Source organism: Aaosphaeria arxii (genome assembly GCF_010015735.1).
Source record: "Aaosphaeria arxii CBS 175.79 unplaced genomic scaffold BU24scaffold_5, whole genome shotgun sequence".
Taxonomy (NCBI): domain Eukaryota; kingdom Fungi; phylum Ascomycota; class Dothideomycetes; order Pleosporales; genus Aaosphaeria; species Aaosphaeria arxii.
The window spans coordinates 2,489,755-2,504,658 of record NW_022983478.1 but is presented as its reverse complement, the minus strand read 5'-3'; the positions used below and the strand labels follow the sequence as shown (position 1 = coordinate 2,504,658).

General features: G+C 50.7%; 6 protein-coding genes across 6 annotated transcripts; 5 read left to right on the top strand and 1 right to left on the bottom strand.

Moving 5' to 3' along the window:
- Positions 1-106: 106 nt before the first annotated feature.
- BU24DRAFT_423957 (Snf7-domain-containing protein) lies at positions 107-1,737 on the top strand. The gene is made up of 6 exons (XM_033528384.1): positions 107-427; positions 490-704; positions 768-828; positions 878-926; positions 979-1,187; positions 1,242-1,737. The coding sequence occupies exons 1-6, from the start codon at positions 422-424 to the stop codon at positions 1,365-1,367; spliced, it is 666 nt and encodes a 221-aa protein (XP_033383382.1). The 5' UTR covers positions 107-421; the 3' UTR covers positions 1,368-1,737.
- Positions 1,738-1,749: 12 nt separating this feature from the next.
- BU24DRAFT_423956 (uncharacterized protein) lies at positions 1,750-2,079 on the top strand. The gene has a single exon (XM_033528383.1). The coding sequence runs from the start codon at positions 1,785-1,787 to the stop codon at positions 1,992-1,994; it is 210 nt and encodes a 69-aa protein (XP_033383381.1). The 5' UTR covers positions 1,750-1,784; the 3' UTR covers positions 1,995-2,079.
- Positions 2,080-3,655: 1,576 nt separating this feature from the next.
- On the top strand, positions 3,656-5,803 carry BU24DRAFT_227398 (PP2C-domain-containing protein). Its single transcript, XM_033522127.1, has 2 exons — positions 3,656-5,302; positions 5,353-5,803. The coding sequence occupies exons 1-2, from the start codon at positions 4,007-4,009 to the stop codon at positions 5,737-5,739; spliced, it is 1,683 nt and encodes a 560-aa protein (XP_033383380.1). The 5' UTR covers positions 3,656-4,006; the 3' UTR covers positions 5,740-5,803.
- A 673-nt stretch (positions 5,804-6,476) lies between these two features.
- BU24DRAFT_347973 (nuclear protein SNF4) lies at positions 6,477-7,864 on the top strand (the record flags this gene model as incomplete). Its single annotated transcript, XM_033523548.1, has 6 exons — positions 6,477-6,656; positions 6,716-6,839; positions 6,899-7,048; positions 7,106-7,465; positions 7,522-7,631; positions 7,685-7,864. The coding sequence occupies 6 exons, from the start codon at positions 6,477-6,479 to the stop codon at positions 7,862-7,864; spliced, it is 1,104 nt and encodes a 367-aa protein (XP_033383379.1).
- A 132-nt stretch (positions 7,865-7,996) lies between these two features.
- Positions 7,997-8,582, top strand: BU24DRAFT_227364 (uncharacterized protein). The gene has a single exon (XM_033522126.1). The coding sequence runs from the start codon at positions 8,195-8,197 to the stop codon at positions 8,510-8,512; it is 318 nt and encodes a 105-aa protein (XP_033383378.1). The 5' UTR covers positions 7,997-8,194; the 3' UTR covers positions 8,513-8,582.
- Positions 8,583-13,687: 5,105 nt separating this feature from the next.
- Positions 13,688-14,665, bottom strand: BU24DRAFT_493518 (uncharacterized protein; the record flags this gene model as incomplete). The annotated part of the gene is made up of 1 exon (XM_033533975.1): positions 13,688-14,665. The coding sequence occupies exon 1, from the start codon at positions 14,480-14,482 to the stop codon at positions 13,688-13,690; it is 795 nt and encodes a 264-aa protein (XP_033383377.1). The 5' UTR covers positions 14,483-14,665.
- Between the last annotated feature and the right edge of the window lie 239 nt (positions 14,666-14,904).

Below are 14,904 nucleotides of genomic sequence, written 5' to 3'. Positions count from 1 at the left end.
GTTGTCACTCGTAGTCGTGAACTAGATACGCTTTCACCGCCTCGTCATATGTCTTGTTTGTATATACCGAGTACTCGCTACTACTCGTGGTATCCCATAGCTATGGCATAGCAACAGTAGGAGACGCCTCTTCCTTAGTCTTCCCGCTCTACAATGTAGTCAACTGAGAACTAACTTGCCTTTATTTTATAGTCAACATCATTCTAGGTGGACACTTAAACCTGTGCTTAGTCTGTCTTTGTTACCCGCCCGCATACAACGCAACCTTCTAGCGTACGCCAAGGCAACGACCACGACCATGACCACCGTATAGCATCTCCAAGCTTCAACCCACTTCCAACCCAACCTCAAGCCAACAGGGCACTTACCCTACAAATTACAATACCCCAAGTCGCTGCGCAGAGAATAACAGGCTGTCGCCATGAATGTAGGTGGTTGCCAAATCACATTGGGCCGTTCCACGCAATCTAACACCCGCTACCTATCTAGATCGTTGAGTGGGCCTTCGGCAAGCGCATGACGCCGGCGGAGCGTCTGCGGAAGCACCAGCGGGCGCTCGAGAAGACGCAACGAGAACTCGACCGCGAGCGCGTGAAGTTGGAGAACCAGGAGAAGAAGCTGGTCCAGGACATCAAGAAGAGCGCAAAGAATGGCCAGATGGGACCGCTGAGGATACAGGCCAAGGATCTGGTTCGGACCAGGCGGTACGTCTTATCGCAATGGATGCTGGTGATGGGCATGGACTGATGGCAATCGCGGCCGTGCAGGTACATTCAGAAGTTCTATCAGATGCGAACACAGTTGCAGGCTATATCGCTTAGGATACAGGTTGGGAAATCTACATTCGAGTTGTTACAGAGTAACTGACGTTGTCTAGACCGTGCGAAGCAATGAGCAGATGATGCAATCCATGAAGGGAGCTACAAGTAAGCAGGATCACAAAGCGAGGCTCTGGCATTTCTAACACAACACGCGCAGCACTCCTCGGAAGCATGAACCGACAAATGAATCTCCCCGCACTGCAGCGCATCGCCATGGAATTCGAGAAAGAGAACGATATCATGGACCAACGACAGGAGATGATGGATGACGCCATTGACGACGTGACTGGCCTCGAGGACGAAGAGGAGGGTGAGGAGGTCGTGAACCAGGTGCTCGACGAGATAGGCATTGACCTAGGCCAAATGGTATGGGGGATCATCGTTCTCATCTTTTGCAATCATTGTACTGACCAGACACAGCTCGGAGAGACGCCATCCGGCCTGCAGAAGACCGCCGTGCCAGAAGGGAGAGTGGCACAGGCCGTGGGTGGAGGAGATCCGGGTGACGATGACCTTCAGGCACGTCTCGACAGCCTACGAAGATGATAATGTCGATATGAATCTTGCATGCGTTCAATACCATGGAGTTAGGGAGCCTTGTGTCCTTTTGGCGTCGTCTAATACATTACAGCATCAAGGATACAGCCGTAGACAGTTTGACGCCATAACTCAGTCCCGTCTGGTTGCTGCGATGTCCACAACAGTGCCCATGGCGTTCCCTCACCTGCGTTTATTCAACGCTCCATGCCCACTAAGCCATACAGTGCGCCTGAATATTAACGCTTGGCCCAGCAGCAACTTTTCCTGATAGAACCGCAATCATCCAATTCCCTCAGGCCAATGCTATGCCAGCCAACCATGCAAACGTGTCAACCAACTGCTTTACCCCATCCCTCGAGCGTGTCTTTCGGGAACCCCCCCCCCCCCTTCATCATCTTTCTCAAGCTTATCAGAAACTCCTTGATGTCCAATAATGAAACAGGCCGTTCATCTTCAATTGGACAAACTTCGTTCTCGAAATTTATGGTGTACTTGTCTTTCGTGGGGCCTTTTCTAGGAGGAATCCGGATATTACTCTATCAAGTGCTGCTCCAAAACGACTGTAATGCGACTTTAAGAGGGTCGCGTGTATTTCGCTCTTTTATGTCGTATAAACCTCATGTAAGCATTTGATTAGATGCAATGGCCGTAGGATGGTTTATGGTCTATTATAGTTGTCTCGTTTGTTCAATCGGTCATGAAAAGGCACTAGTAATCCACTGGACCGCGATGACCGGGGATGTGATGGATTGTATACCGACCTTTTCTTGGTTTCATTATATTTATTTCTTCCTGATTGAATGTGACAAGGTATTTTATATCTACAATCACTCTTAGATGTGTTGAAATCATCGGGTCTTTGCCAACAGAGCAGAGCCCCCACCCTGTGAGCAACCGGGTTCGCCGTAGTTGGGTCGTAAACGGGCGTGGCATGCATGGATCGCATGTCATCTCATCGAACCAGATCTTCGTTTCTTGTTTTGTTTTTCTCCTTGTCGATCGGATTGGATCAGATCAATTGGGGGTCTGCCCTGCACAAGGGTACACTGTAAGAACTATGAATGGGGTGTTAAGGTAGAAATCGGGAATGTAAAAGGTTTCACCAGTTCACCGGATTGAACTGATCCTAGTGGCCCAGTACCGTAAACAAGTCACTCCGCCACGGACGCGAAGACTAGCTAAGAGGATTGGAGTGACTAGAGCAATGATGCCTGACTCTTGGGCTGGAACTAGAAGGTCGGAGAATTGGGTGGGAACAATTGATACATGTCTTGACTGTCTGAAGGCATACACAGTACTCTGTAGGTGCTGCAACTCATAGTTTGTAAGCCATTACTCGTGCTCAGGCACAGTTACCTGCATTGAATGTATGAAGCCAATTGTTATATTCCCCTCTAATTAACTCTTTTTATTCTGTCTTCGCTTCCTGCTGTTTGTACCTCTCTATCTTCGCCTTTGCGCACTCTCTGTCATCCGACGGAGTTAGTGACTCGTAGTACGTTCAAACTCCCTGTCGCCCGCTGGGCCAGACGCGAACGCCGAACAAACTTTCGTGCCGACGTCATTTGGTAGCAGGGCAGGTACAGGTACAGGTAGTTAGCAGTCAGCAGTTAGCAGTTATCATCATCAATTAGTTACTCGTGGGAATTGATCGCAGTTAGCTCGTCGGTGTCATTATTGCACGCATGACATAGGTAGGCAATACATAGGCACATCTAGCCTACGCCTACGCCTACACATAATACGTGACCACCTACTATTACCTTAGGAGTATTACTGCTTCGCCTTGCCTCGCCTTGCCTGGCCTCGTCCTTAACCTTACTTACCTACCTACTTGCCTACCTTAACCCTAATTCACATCACTTTTCTACCTGATTACTCTTACAAAACCTCCCAACCTTACCACCTCTCAGTTCCCTTCCCCTCCCTCCCTACCTTCCCGTGCCTGCGCTCTTCCTCTCTTCCTCCTTCTCCAACCTCCGACAACAGAACAACAAACTTCCCTTCCTCCACCACCACCAAACCAACACCAACCCTACATTCCCCTCATCTCCTCATTGCATCACTCGCCTAACATTTATTATCCCCCCTCCCCCGCCCCTGTGTGTCGGGTCCTGGCAGCGACCTCGTTCGGGTACGTCTCTCTCCATTTGCTCGTCAACCTTGCAACTTCTCCCGTCCCCAACCGCCGGTTCTATACAGTTCGTCGGGCCTAGTACGAGGCTGCCCCTCACTACCGCCAGCACCGCCAACCACCACCTACGTTGCGTGCGTGCTTTCGTGCGTGCGAGCGGACGGGCGTTCTCCACTCACTACTCGTACTCACACAATCCTCCCAGCTACTACTCTGTACTCTCTTCTCTCTTTGCGCGCGCTCTCTCGCTATCGCTCTCGTCTCTCTCTCATTCCCCGCCAACGGTGCTAACATTTGACCCTGCATAGCATAGTCCCCCTCCCAGTACAACATCCTTGACGTCACTCTTCGAGACGACGCGACCACCAAGGTTCAGGCCCAGAATAGATCTGCTCTTCGTTCCGACGTACCTTCCTCACACACAGACTCCCCGCGTTCTGCGCAACCATCGCTCATCCTGGCTGGAAACAAGCGACGGAGTTTCTCCAGCTCGGGAGGCCTTCTGAACAGGATGTTCGGATCCTCACCTGGCAAAGACGAAGACTCCTCTGCCGTTGATTCCCCCGCCCCTGCCAGCACCCAAAAGAGCGCCCCAGTTCTGAACAGCGAGGCAACCCCTGCCAGCGAGAAGCGTACCGGCAACGCCGCTGCCCCCTCCACAGAGCGCAAGAACAGCGAGACAAGTCCCGCCGGTGAGAAGAAGCGAAGAAGCAGCGGGGTGTCGCGGGCCAGAGACATGATCTCGAGTGCGAAGCAGTCCCTGCACCTGTCCGGTTCTCCCACTCCAGGCTCCAATTCCGATAAGCCACAGACGCCCATGCAAAAGCTTGGGAAGTCGGATCCCGCGCTCAATGTCCCCCAGGGGTCGCTGAACAACTCGGCTGGGGAGTCAGTACCTGGACCCCGCTCGACGTTCCGCGTCGGAGTGACCGAGGACAAGAATAAGAAATGTCGCAGGACTATGGAGGATACTCACGCATACCTGTACAACTTCCTCAGCACGCCGGCGCCTTCGTACGGCCAGGACAAGGGCAGAAGTTCTCTCTCCGATTCAGCATCGAATCATTCGGACCCATCCTCGCAATCTGTGGTGGAGACTGACAACGGGTATTTCGCTATCTTCGACGGCCACGCCGGTACGTTTGCAGCGGATTGGTGCGGGAAGAAATTGCATCTGTTGTTGGAGGACACGATCCGAAAGAACCCAAACACCCCAATCCCTGAACTGTTGGACCAAACCTTCACCTCGGTCGACCAGCAGCTCGAGAAGTTGCCCCTCAAGAACAGCGGATGCACTGCAGTAATAGCAGTACTGCGCTGGGAGGATCGCGTCCCCAACTCTCAGTCCTCCACTGGATCCGTCCTCTTTGCACCAGCGGCTGTGTCTGCGGTGAAGAATTCTACCGAGGGTGGCGAGGCCAGCGATGCCACTGCCAATTCGGAAACGACTGAATCGAAAGCCACTACTCAAAGTGAGCCACACCCAGCGGAAGCAAAATTGCGTAGTGACGCAAGCCGTCAGCGAGTTCTATACACAGCGAACGTTGGAGATGCTCGCATCGTGCTATGCCGGAACGGCCGGGCTCTTCGACTCTCTTATGACCACAAAGGCAGTGATGAAAATGAAGGTCGTCGTGTTGCCAGTGCAGGTGGCTTGATCCTCAACAACCGCGTTAACGGCGTTCTGGCTGTTACTAGGGCCCTAGGTGACGCTTATATGAAAGACTTGGTCACTGGCCATCCATACACCACGGAGACGGTGATCCAGGCGGACCAAGACGAATTCTTGATCCTTGCTTGCGATGGGGTAAGTCTATTCTTCTAATACGACCAGCATTCACACTAACATGTATACAGCTATGGGATGTGTGCTCTGACCAGGAAGCGGTCGACCTCATTCGCGGTGTTCAAGATCCGCAGGTAGCCTCCAAAATACTGGTGGACCACGCACTCGCCCGATTCTCCACGGACAACTTATCCTGTATGGTGGTCCGCTTCGACAACAAGGCTCTCAAGCAACGGAAAAACGAGGGTACGATCGGAGTCGACAGCGACCAGCAGAGCGCCAGCGCGGGTATCAGCGAGGCGGATGCTATTGTAGCCAAGTCAAGAAAGGAGCAAGGCGAGCCCGAGCAGCCCATTGAGCATGCTGCCGCCGAAATAATCATGGAGGAGGAAGAGACCGAGCCAGGCCCCGAGCTGAATGCGGACGCAGTCAAGGCGGCTCAAAAGAACCCTACTTGAACGTGATGAGGCGCTCACGGCAGATGTTTATATTTCGAGGTCACTAGCGTTTCTTGGGAATGTGTCATGGAATTGGGGAAAGGCGCTGAGAGGCTACAAAGATGCCGAACAATCTGCGTCGATTTTCTTATTTTTCAATTGTACTTTTCAATTTTTGCGGTTCTCCTTCCTCCACTTCCTCATCTTGTTTTCTGACGAACGGCATCGATTGATGCGACCTGTACCAAATCAAGCAAGGCGTAGTAGCATGGTCAATTGAAGAGACAAGCAGCCGACAGACACAGACAGACGGACAGACGGCTCGCATTACGGTTACTTATTGGCACTAGGACTTCGCATTCGTCCATCTCTCTCTCGCATTTTGATTTGATCTGGAGGTGCCTTTCCATTGCGCACTATGGTATTACAATACTGATGAAGTGATGTTGACGTTGACGTAACCAGAAAAGATTGCATGCATGCGGTCATGACCAGGCATGGCAGCCTGAGTCAGCACAGCAGATCTGGGGAAAGCGCGGGCCAAGGCCGCCCCACTACTAGCGCGTGGCAGCTTCAACCTCGCCCGTGAATCGCAACCTCAGGGCAGAGCGGAGATCCGCAATACCCTCGTGCCCTGCGCAAGCCTGCTTTTCCTCGCCTCCCCCGTACGCCGCGATCTCCAGGGCTATCGGAACAACCCCAAGCTGATCCTACATAGACCTCCATGTGGCTCCGTCCAAAGGAGCACCGCCGTCACGATGTCTGGTGCAGACACAGCCGACCCCACGACGCCGGCGCCGCCGCCCAATACCGTTAACGAGGATGCTCTGGGTCACCAGCCATCTTTCGTTGCGCCGCGGACGTACTTGTCGCAGACGAGACCGCCTCAATCGCCACAGATGCTCTCGCCGATAGATAGAGAGCAAATGGAGGGCTTGGTATGTCCGAGCGAATGTGACCATACCGCCGCCGTTCATCGGAACTAACAACAGAGCAGAGGATCATACGTGCATTTCTCAAGGTCCGGAGAAGTTACGACGTGCTTCCATTGAGCTTTCGCCTGATCGTGTTCGACACGGCACTGCTGGTGAAGAAGAGTCTCAACATCCTGATTCAAAATGGTGGGTTGTTGCACGCTCACCACATTCCACTCCCGCGCTGGGGCTAATCTTGGAGGCAGGCATTGTCTCGGCGCCGCTTTGGGACTCAAAGTCGTCCACCTTCGCTGGTCTCTTGACGACGTCAGACTACATCAACGTCATACAGTACATATGGCAGAACCCCGATGCGCTCGGGCAGGTGGATCAGTTCCGGCTCGACAGCCTTCGAGGTGTGTTTGGTTTCCTCAACAAGCGTCGGGAGCGGCCCAGGACCTAACAGCATGCAGATATCGAGAAAGCGATTGGAGTGCAACCCATTGAGACCGTGTCGATCCACCCGGACCGACCCCTCTACGAAGCATGTCGGAGAATGCTCGAATCGCGAGCGCGGCGCATTCCGCTGGTGGACATCGACGACGAGACGCATCGTAACATGGTCGTCAGCGTCATCACACAGTACCGCATCCTGAAATTCGTCGCGGTCAACGTCAAGGAGACGCAGATGCTTCGAAAGCCGCTGCGAGAGCTCCCGCATGTTGGAACCTACGATAATCTCGCGACGGCGCATATGGACACGCCGGTAATGGACGTCATCCATATGCTAGTTAAGAAAAGCATTTCCAGCGTTCCCATTTTAGACAAGGATGGTATGTACCTTACCTACCGGCAATGCGTCGCAATGTTGGCTAATTGACAACCCAAGGCACCGTGATAAACGTATTCGAGTCCGTCGACGTCATCACGCTCATCAAAGGCGGAGCCTACGACGACCTCAATTCGACCGTAGGCGACGCCCTCCTGAAACGATCAGACGTATGTTTCCCTTCCGTCTCATAGACCCACCCCCTCTAACATTCACATCACAGGAATTCCCCGGCATCTACACCTGCTCCATGCAAGACAACCTCGCGACGATATACGACACGGTCCGCCGCTCGCGCGTCCACCGCTTCATCGTCATCGATGAGGAGAGCAAACTAAAAGGCGTCCTGACGCTCAGCGACATCCTCGAACACACCCTCCTGGAGGGAGAGGAGGACGAATAGATTCATAAAGATACGAAGAATAAAAAAAATCATCAAATCATCATGATCGATCGGTCGATCGGTCGATCGCAGAAAAACGGGATTAAAATATTATGCATCCAGGACGGCGGGGTACGCGTGCGTTGGGGGCGAGGACTTCTTTTCAGGGGATTCGAGATTATGGATCCTGCGTCTCGTCGGTTGGGCGGCGGATTAGTTGGTTGATGCGTTGGTGGGTTGGATTAAGCCACTTGGGTTCGCTGATGAGAGAGAAGACGTGAGGGGGACCAAAGGCGCAAATTCAAATGAGCTTTTCTTGCATGATTCCGATCCGATCGATATAAACCTGGCATGTTTTCTTCTTCCTCTTTTTCTCCGTTTTTCTTCACAAATTCAAAGATTAAATTTCGGAAAGAATTTCCCCTTCTTCTTCTCTGTTCCTCTTCTTGTTTTTGTACGCTTTTTTATATTATAACTACCTACCTAGATGTTTTCGTTTGTCGTCGGGTTTCAGGGGGGAGGGGGACGTTGTATCCGCTCCATCATCTACACGCTCATACCACCCACCACATCTCTCCTCTCTCGTCATCGTCACCTAGTCGCCTGTTCTGGGGTTTTCTTGTTTGTACAATGTATGTGTTATCTTTATTTTTCCTCTCTCTGGGATGAGAATGGAACGGGAAGGCATATAGACGAATCGAATCGAAATACAAGTCAACTCAAATCGAATTAAACAAAATGAAACTTCAAGCGTGGCATAGCATGGCACAGTAAGATGGAAGAAGGCTGTGGTTTATACGTTTCAATTGGTTATGGTTGGTTACTACCTAATCTATAGATCCTTTTCCTTCTCTTCATTTCGTCGTGGTTTTAGTTGGAGGTGTGTAGTCGTCCTGTGGCGTTTTTGGTACATGGTGTGTGGATTCTCGTCTTTTGTTGTTCTTGGTTGCAGTTGTGTGTTCGTCTCGCGGTGTTTCTTCGTTGAAGGTGTGTGGATCCTGGTCTTCTGTCGTTGATGAATCGTTGAGTTGTTCGAACTCTCTTTCTCTCCCTCTATATGACTTTGAGCAGATGTCTGACATCTCTAAAAGGGATATCCCGCCTGTGTATATATATGCGCGTCGAATACCCACTGGGAGAAAATAAACTGTTCCCTTCTTTCCCTTCTCTTCGACTCGTGGTGTTTATAGTTGGAGGTGTGTATTCTTCTCATGGCCATTATAGTTGGAGGTGTGTATTCGTCTCGTGGTGTTTCTTCGTTGAGTTGTTCGAGTTCTCTCTTTCCCTCTATGACTGTGAAGAACAAGTTGTCTGAGATCTCTAAGAAAAACATTGCTAATGTATATAAAGGCGCGTCGAACACCCGCTGGGAGGAAATAAATTTTCGTCTTCTTTCCCTTGATCTTATCCCTTCCCGTCTCTTCAACTCGTGGTGGATTTGGTTGGAGGTGTGTCTTCGTCTCTGCCGCTGGAAGCTCGAGATGCCAGGGTTAGGAATGGAGTTACCCATGTATAGTGTACGACATTAGGAAAGAAAAGGCGCCTGTGTATATATACGCGCGTCGAGCACCCACTGGGAGGTATGAACTCTTCTCTTCTTTCCCTTGTACTCATTCCCTTTCCTTCTCTTCGACCCGTGGTGTTTCTGGTGTCGGCGCGGCGGAGACAATCTCCGAGCGAAACATTGCCTGGAGTTCTTCCTCTCTCTTGCGGCGTTGGGAGTGCTTGCTTTGGAATGAAGGCTCCGTCTGATTTTGCTAGGGAAGTCTTTTTCTCCATTCGAGCGACGCGTGTGGCGCGTGGGCGTGTGGGCGTGCAACAGAACATCTGCTCGCAGAGTTGTTCGATGAGAGGATGTTGGATGAGGCGAGGAACACAGGGCTGTTGGATGATGCGGGGAACACAGAGCTGCTGCACGGCATTATAAATATGTAGTCTCTGGAATATTAGGCCTGGGAATAGAATCCTTTCCGCCCCACCATCAGTTCAAAATCGAGGAGCCATGAAGCGTCTAGTTCGGACCTGTACATCTGCTTGCATAGTTGTTCGATGAGCGGATGTTGAATGAACCGCGGAACGTAGAGTTGCTGCATAGCATTATAGATATATATCTTATCCTTTAAGGCCTCTGGAATATTAGGCCTGGAAATAGCATCCTTGCTAAAAGTTTCGCATGGCGAGCTGATGATATAGCATTCACCCACGAGATCATGGTATCAATAATCGGACGGGCGGAAATGTGGGCAATGAAATTGTCCACCCGAGAAAGATATGATCTCCTTCGAGGTTCGCTTCCGTAGAGACGATAGAAATTAGAAGCTATGGACAATGTACTTGCCCTCCGTCTCTTCCTCATCATGTCGATACAAGTGTGTAGGTTCGTATATAGGGTCGTATATAGGTTCGCGCGTCGAGAATGATATGAAAGTGAGGGAGTGTGCTGGTCTCCAATGGCTCGCTCGTGCCAGCAAATAAATATCTGCTCTGGAAACGAGGTTCCATTGAATTATCGTGTAAAACCCTCTCTCATTTTGTGCGTATATATATCCGCTTTGAAAAGAAGCATGGCTGGTGGGACTTATCTCGAGAGTCCTTCTCTCATTCTAATACGTCTTTTTCGCTGTGTGTGTTGTGTTCGTATATAAATTCGCTTGGAATCGATCTCCCAGTGAAGAACTGTGTTGGTCTCCGAGGGCACGCTCTTGCTAGAATAGACATCTGCCTTGGAAAGGAGGCTCCATGGCATTGATGTGTGAAGCCCTCTCTCTCGCTGCCGCATGTGTTCGTCGTACACTCTGGAGTATACCAGTCATTCCGTTCAAGAAGAGAAAACACTTCCAAGCCACATTTGAGAGAGGCTTCGTAACTGGAAATTGAAATTCTCCATCTGAAGGAGCGCAGAAAGCCTTAACCATGTAAAGCTGAGGTCCGCCTATCATTAGGCGGATGGTGTAGTCGAATCCTCAGCTGGTTCGTCATCTAGAACGTCAGTGGTTTGTTCATTTAAATCTTCAGTGAATTGCTTACCTGATTCCGGGGTATTGAGGATCCCGTTTCAGCATAGCGATCGAATTCCGAAGCCAATTGGCTCCATGTGCCTGGAATTGTTCCTCGCAAAGGTGAAATAGCTTCAAACAACCTGTGCGCATCTCGCCGTGTGTTGTATTCGTATATAACGTATATATAAAATTCGCTGCGGAATCGATCTGCCAGTGAAGAACTGCGTTGGCCTCGCTCGCTCTCGCTCTCGCTACGAGAGATCGTCCACGATGGCCTCTTTGAGGTTTAAAATCCCCTCGTGGAAAACTTTGAGCTCATTTCCGCTCACCGTTGAGCCATGCTGCTTCTTGTACGTAAGAAGCGAACGTGTATATAATCGTAAGGTAATCTCGTACGGAGATTCCATACGTGTAGTCCAGGAGATGTGGCATGTTATAGTTGAGGTACCGCGAGTCTAGCCACTTTTCGATATCGTCATCTCGACACCTCCTTGCTTGATCGGATTCATCACCTGAAGGCTCACCCCCGCTATCGCCAAATCCGTTGCTTCCCTGGGTGGCAATGGGGTTGTGTTCTTGGGAAGTTGAGGTCACGAAAGTTTCGTTCAACTAAACGTCTACCTTAGAAAGGAGTCGCCGTTCAAGTGAGTTGTCGATCCCTATCTCTCGCTGCTTCGTGCGTTGGTATATACGTCTGCGTTGAATACAGATATTTCACGACAGAGATTGGACGACAGAGATTGAATGAAAAAGAGTGGGCGAAAGAGATTGGGCAACGAGATCGTCCCATCTTCCCCCTGTGTCCGTGTATATATCCGCTTCGAAAGCAACTTGTGGGCAATGAACTTGTCTCTCATTTCCCTCACTCTCGCGAGAGAGAAACGAACCAGAACATTGGTTACTTGATTTACTTGTGGAATCGTCGTCGTCTGAGTTGTCTTTGCTTCCAGCGAGCAGAAAGACCACCGGGAATGATATGTAGCCGTCGTTCATCACCGGTCCGGTCCATTGCAGAGCTTCCATTGCTCGTCATCGAAAACTCGTTGTCGTGTTGCGTGTATATATATCCGTCTTTGATCCAGGTGGTTCGATAGCTGCGCTCGGCCAGAATACGTTCGCGAAGCTTTTCGGTCTTCCTGGAGATGCTTGTCCTTAGCCTCTCTCTCTTATCTTCGCTTTCTCTTCCTCCTTGTATTACTTGACCTACACCGCGAGAAAAAGACCACCGGGCATGATGTGTAGTAATCTCTCATCACCGGCTCGGTCCATTGCAAGGTCTCGATTGCTCGATCTAGAGCACTCGCTATCGTGTCGTGCGAATATATATATCCGTCTTTGATACACGTGGTTCGAGAGCGACGCCGCTCGGCCAAAATTTGTTCGCGAGGTATTGTCGGTCTGCCTGGGGATTCTTGGATTCTTGTCCCTGGCCGCTCTCCTCTCTTCCTCATGGTAGTCCTCGATCAGAACCGCGAGCAGATCTGGATGACGATTGTCTTACTCGACAACCTCCACCTCCTCTTCCCGTCCACAAGTCCATCAATGGGTTCAGACTAAAGCTCTCCCGCGCTCTCTATGGCTTGTCCATACAATGCCTCACTGCCATGAGGGAGCTGGATGGATGTTCGCGACGCCTCTTCTCTCTCCTCAAGGAGAACGGAAAAAGATGAACGTGTTTGGTTCCTTTGGGGTATATAAGTACTCGTTTGTATGCGGCCGGGGGAGAATAGTAATCGGAGTTCGCCCGCGCTTTATAGCCTTTGTTCTTAGGCTGCTTCTCCGTCCATGTGGCGATGGTAGTCGGGGGTTTGTCCGGAACACGTAGATCCACTGCCTGGCTGCGTAGCGTTTGATCCATTGCCTTGCTGCGTATCGTTCGATCTATTGCCTGTATGTGTAGGGGTTGGTTCGATTTCCTCAATCTCTCATACAACGAAAAGGGAGAGGAGGAAAAACGAAGATCCATCTCTTCTGATTTGGTGTATATTCCCCGGATGTGTATACGTCATGAAGAGCCATCGACGCTCAACCGCGCTTCCGAACATTTTCTGCAGGTCTACTGTCCATTCGGGCGGTGAGGAGCGGACAGAGAGCGAGATTGAACTTTCTCTTCTTCTATGTATATAATTTCGATGTCTGTTCGTGCGGTCGTTGGGAAGATGAGGGATATGAGGCGTCTGCGCAACGGTCTTTTTTTCCCTCGTCTCTTCTCTGCACACAAAACGCGCGAGCGTAAAAGTCTCCAGGCGTTAGCGAACAAAGTCGCTCACCGTTTTGAAGGCATGTTCCAGGGGTTTCCCAGTCGTAGAAGGGATAGGTGGGTGTCCGCGAGATCTCTTCCTCCCTCGTGAAACAAAAAGAGCGGCAAAAGAACAGATTTGGATCTTGTTTGGTTCTGGTTATATAGCTTCCAGATTTGTTCGTTCAGTCGTCAAGACGATGGATGACTTGTCCGTATCATCTCCTTCTCCTCCTTCGTATCTCTCTGAACACGAAATGCGCGAGCATAATGTCTTCAGCAGCAAGCGACCAGAGGCGCTCACGGTGTTGAAGTCCGTCTTGAGCATTTGATAGTTGGCAGGTGATCGGACTGTTCTTCTCGGTTTATCCCTTCCTCTCGAGGTAAAGGTCGAAGAGAAATACGATATTAGATTCTTGTTCAGTATGTGGATGAGATGTTCATGTCCTTGCTGACTGAGGAACTTCGTCATGATGTCAGCTACATTGTCCTGTGTACACGCCCGGTGTGTTGTGATGGCTTTCGTGTCATTCACTTTTTCTTCGAGTGGTTATATACCTCGAGCTTTGCGCGTAAGGAGATGGTGCAAGTTCCCCACACACCTCTTCATAAACCTTGTCTCTTGTCGGCCAAGAAAACCGCGCGAACCATAAGGCATAGAACAGAAGCGCCTACTAAAAGAATAACGCCGAGCCCGAGGGCTAATGGAGTCTTTTGCACTGTTGTAATATACTGCCATGGCTTTGCCAGTGTCGTCGGTGGTGGAATGCCCTGGTCTGCCGTCGACTGCAGGAGAAATGTCGACCTACCATCGCTTCCTCCTTGACCCAGCCCAGCCATTATAGCGAAGATAGACCCAAAGAAGATGTTTGCCCCTCGGGCCAAACTGCTCTCGTTGAATAGGCTATCGCTCGATTGGTCGATGCTCAGATATGTGAGGATACTCAATAAATTATCGCTCCATCGATCAATGTTTGATTCGGGTGGGTGGTGAACGAGCGTCCACAGGATCTCTCCCTCCATCGGGACAGGAAGATCGACGAGAAGAACGAGAAATGGACTCGTCTCATCCTCCTTTCTCCTCCTATCTTTCTCGATGCCGTATGTGAGATCGCGTGTGCCCTCGCGTCGAAAATGTTGTTTGGTTTCGGTGGTTGGGTCGGAAGCGTACCGGTGAAGTCTGTCAGCATTCAAGGATATTACTTGAGCTGTGCTCACCGTCGAGCAGATGTTTCGTTCAGATATCCCCCTCTCGACCAACGAAACGAAGAATGAGAGAAGGGACGAACCTCCTCGCGTCTTCCTGTGTATATAAATGTATATATAGGCTCGGGAGAAGTAGTCATCGAAGGCATCCATGATGCCAGCAGGAACGTCTTGTCCTGTTCGAAGATGCCTCATTCGTCACCAAAGGATGGAATTTGAACACTGTGCCGCTTCTCCCTCCTGCGATCGATTGACCAAAAAACACGAAGGAATATGAATTGCCTCCGGCTTTGGATATAAAGGTGGGCTCTAGGTATAAAGGTAGGCTTTGGGTATATATAAAGGTGGGTGTATATAAGTCGGGAAGATTGGGTAGTGGAGTCGCACATGAAATGACCCCAGCAGACCCGTCTTGTCCTGTTCGAAGATGCGTCATTCGTCATCAAGGAGATGCGATACTCCTCATCAATGCCCTGAGGTGCCTGGACGAATCTTGGGTCCGTTATGGTAGTCGTATCTGTTGGATTCGCCGTTGTGCCGGATGGGCCCGTGGCCAATACGCCGTAAATCCGTTCGGTGGGTCGGGATTGTCCAATCACTTGGGGTGAGATGCAAGC

Bases quoted from the DNA above. Each gene is read 5' to 3' on its own strand.
- BU24DRAFT_423957 (XM_033528384.1), top strand. The intron at 829-877 runs GTTGGGAAATCT...GACGTTGTCTAG, and splicing joins CTATATCGCTTAGGATACAG to ACCGTGCGAAGCAATGAGCA. The intron at 927-978 runs GTAAGCAGGATC...CAACACGCGCAG, and splicing joins ATCCATGAAGGGAGCTACAA to CACTCCTCGGAAGCATGAAC.
- BU24DRAFT_423956 (XM_033528383.1), top strand. From the start codon at position 1,785: ATGTCCAATAATGAAACAGGCCGTTCATCTTCAATTGGACAAACTTCG.
- BU24DRAFT_227398 (XM_033522127.1), top strand. From the start codon at position 4,007: ATGTTCGGATCCTCACCTGGCAAAGACGAAGACTCCTCTGCCGTTGAT. The intron at 5,303-5,352 runs GTAAGTCTATTC...ACATGTATACAG, and splicing joins TGATCCTTGCTTGCGATGGG to CTATGGGATGTGTGCTCTGA.
- BU24DRAFT_227364 (XM_033522126.1), top strand. From the start codon at position 8,195: ATGTTTTCTTCTTCCTCTTTTTCTCCGTTTTTCTTCACAAATTCAAAG.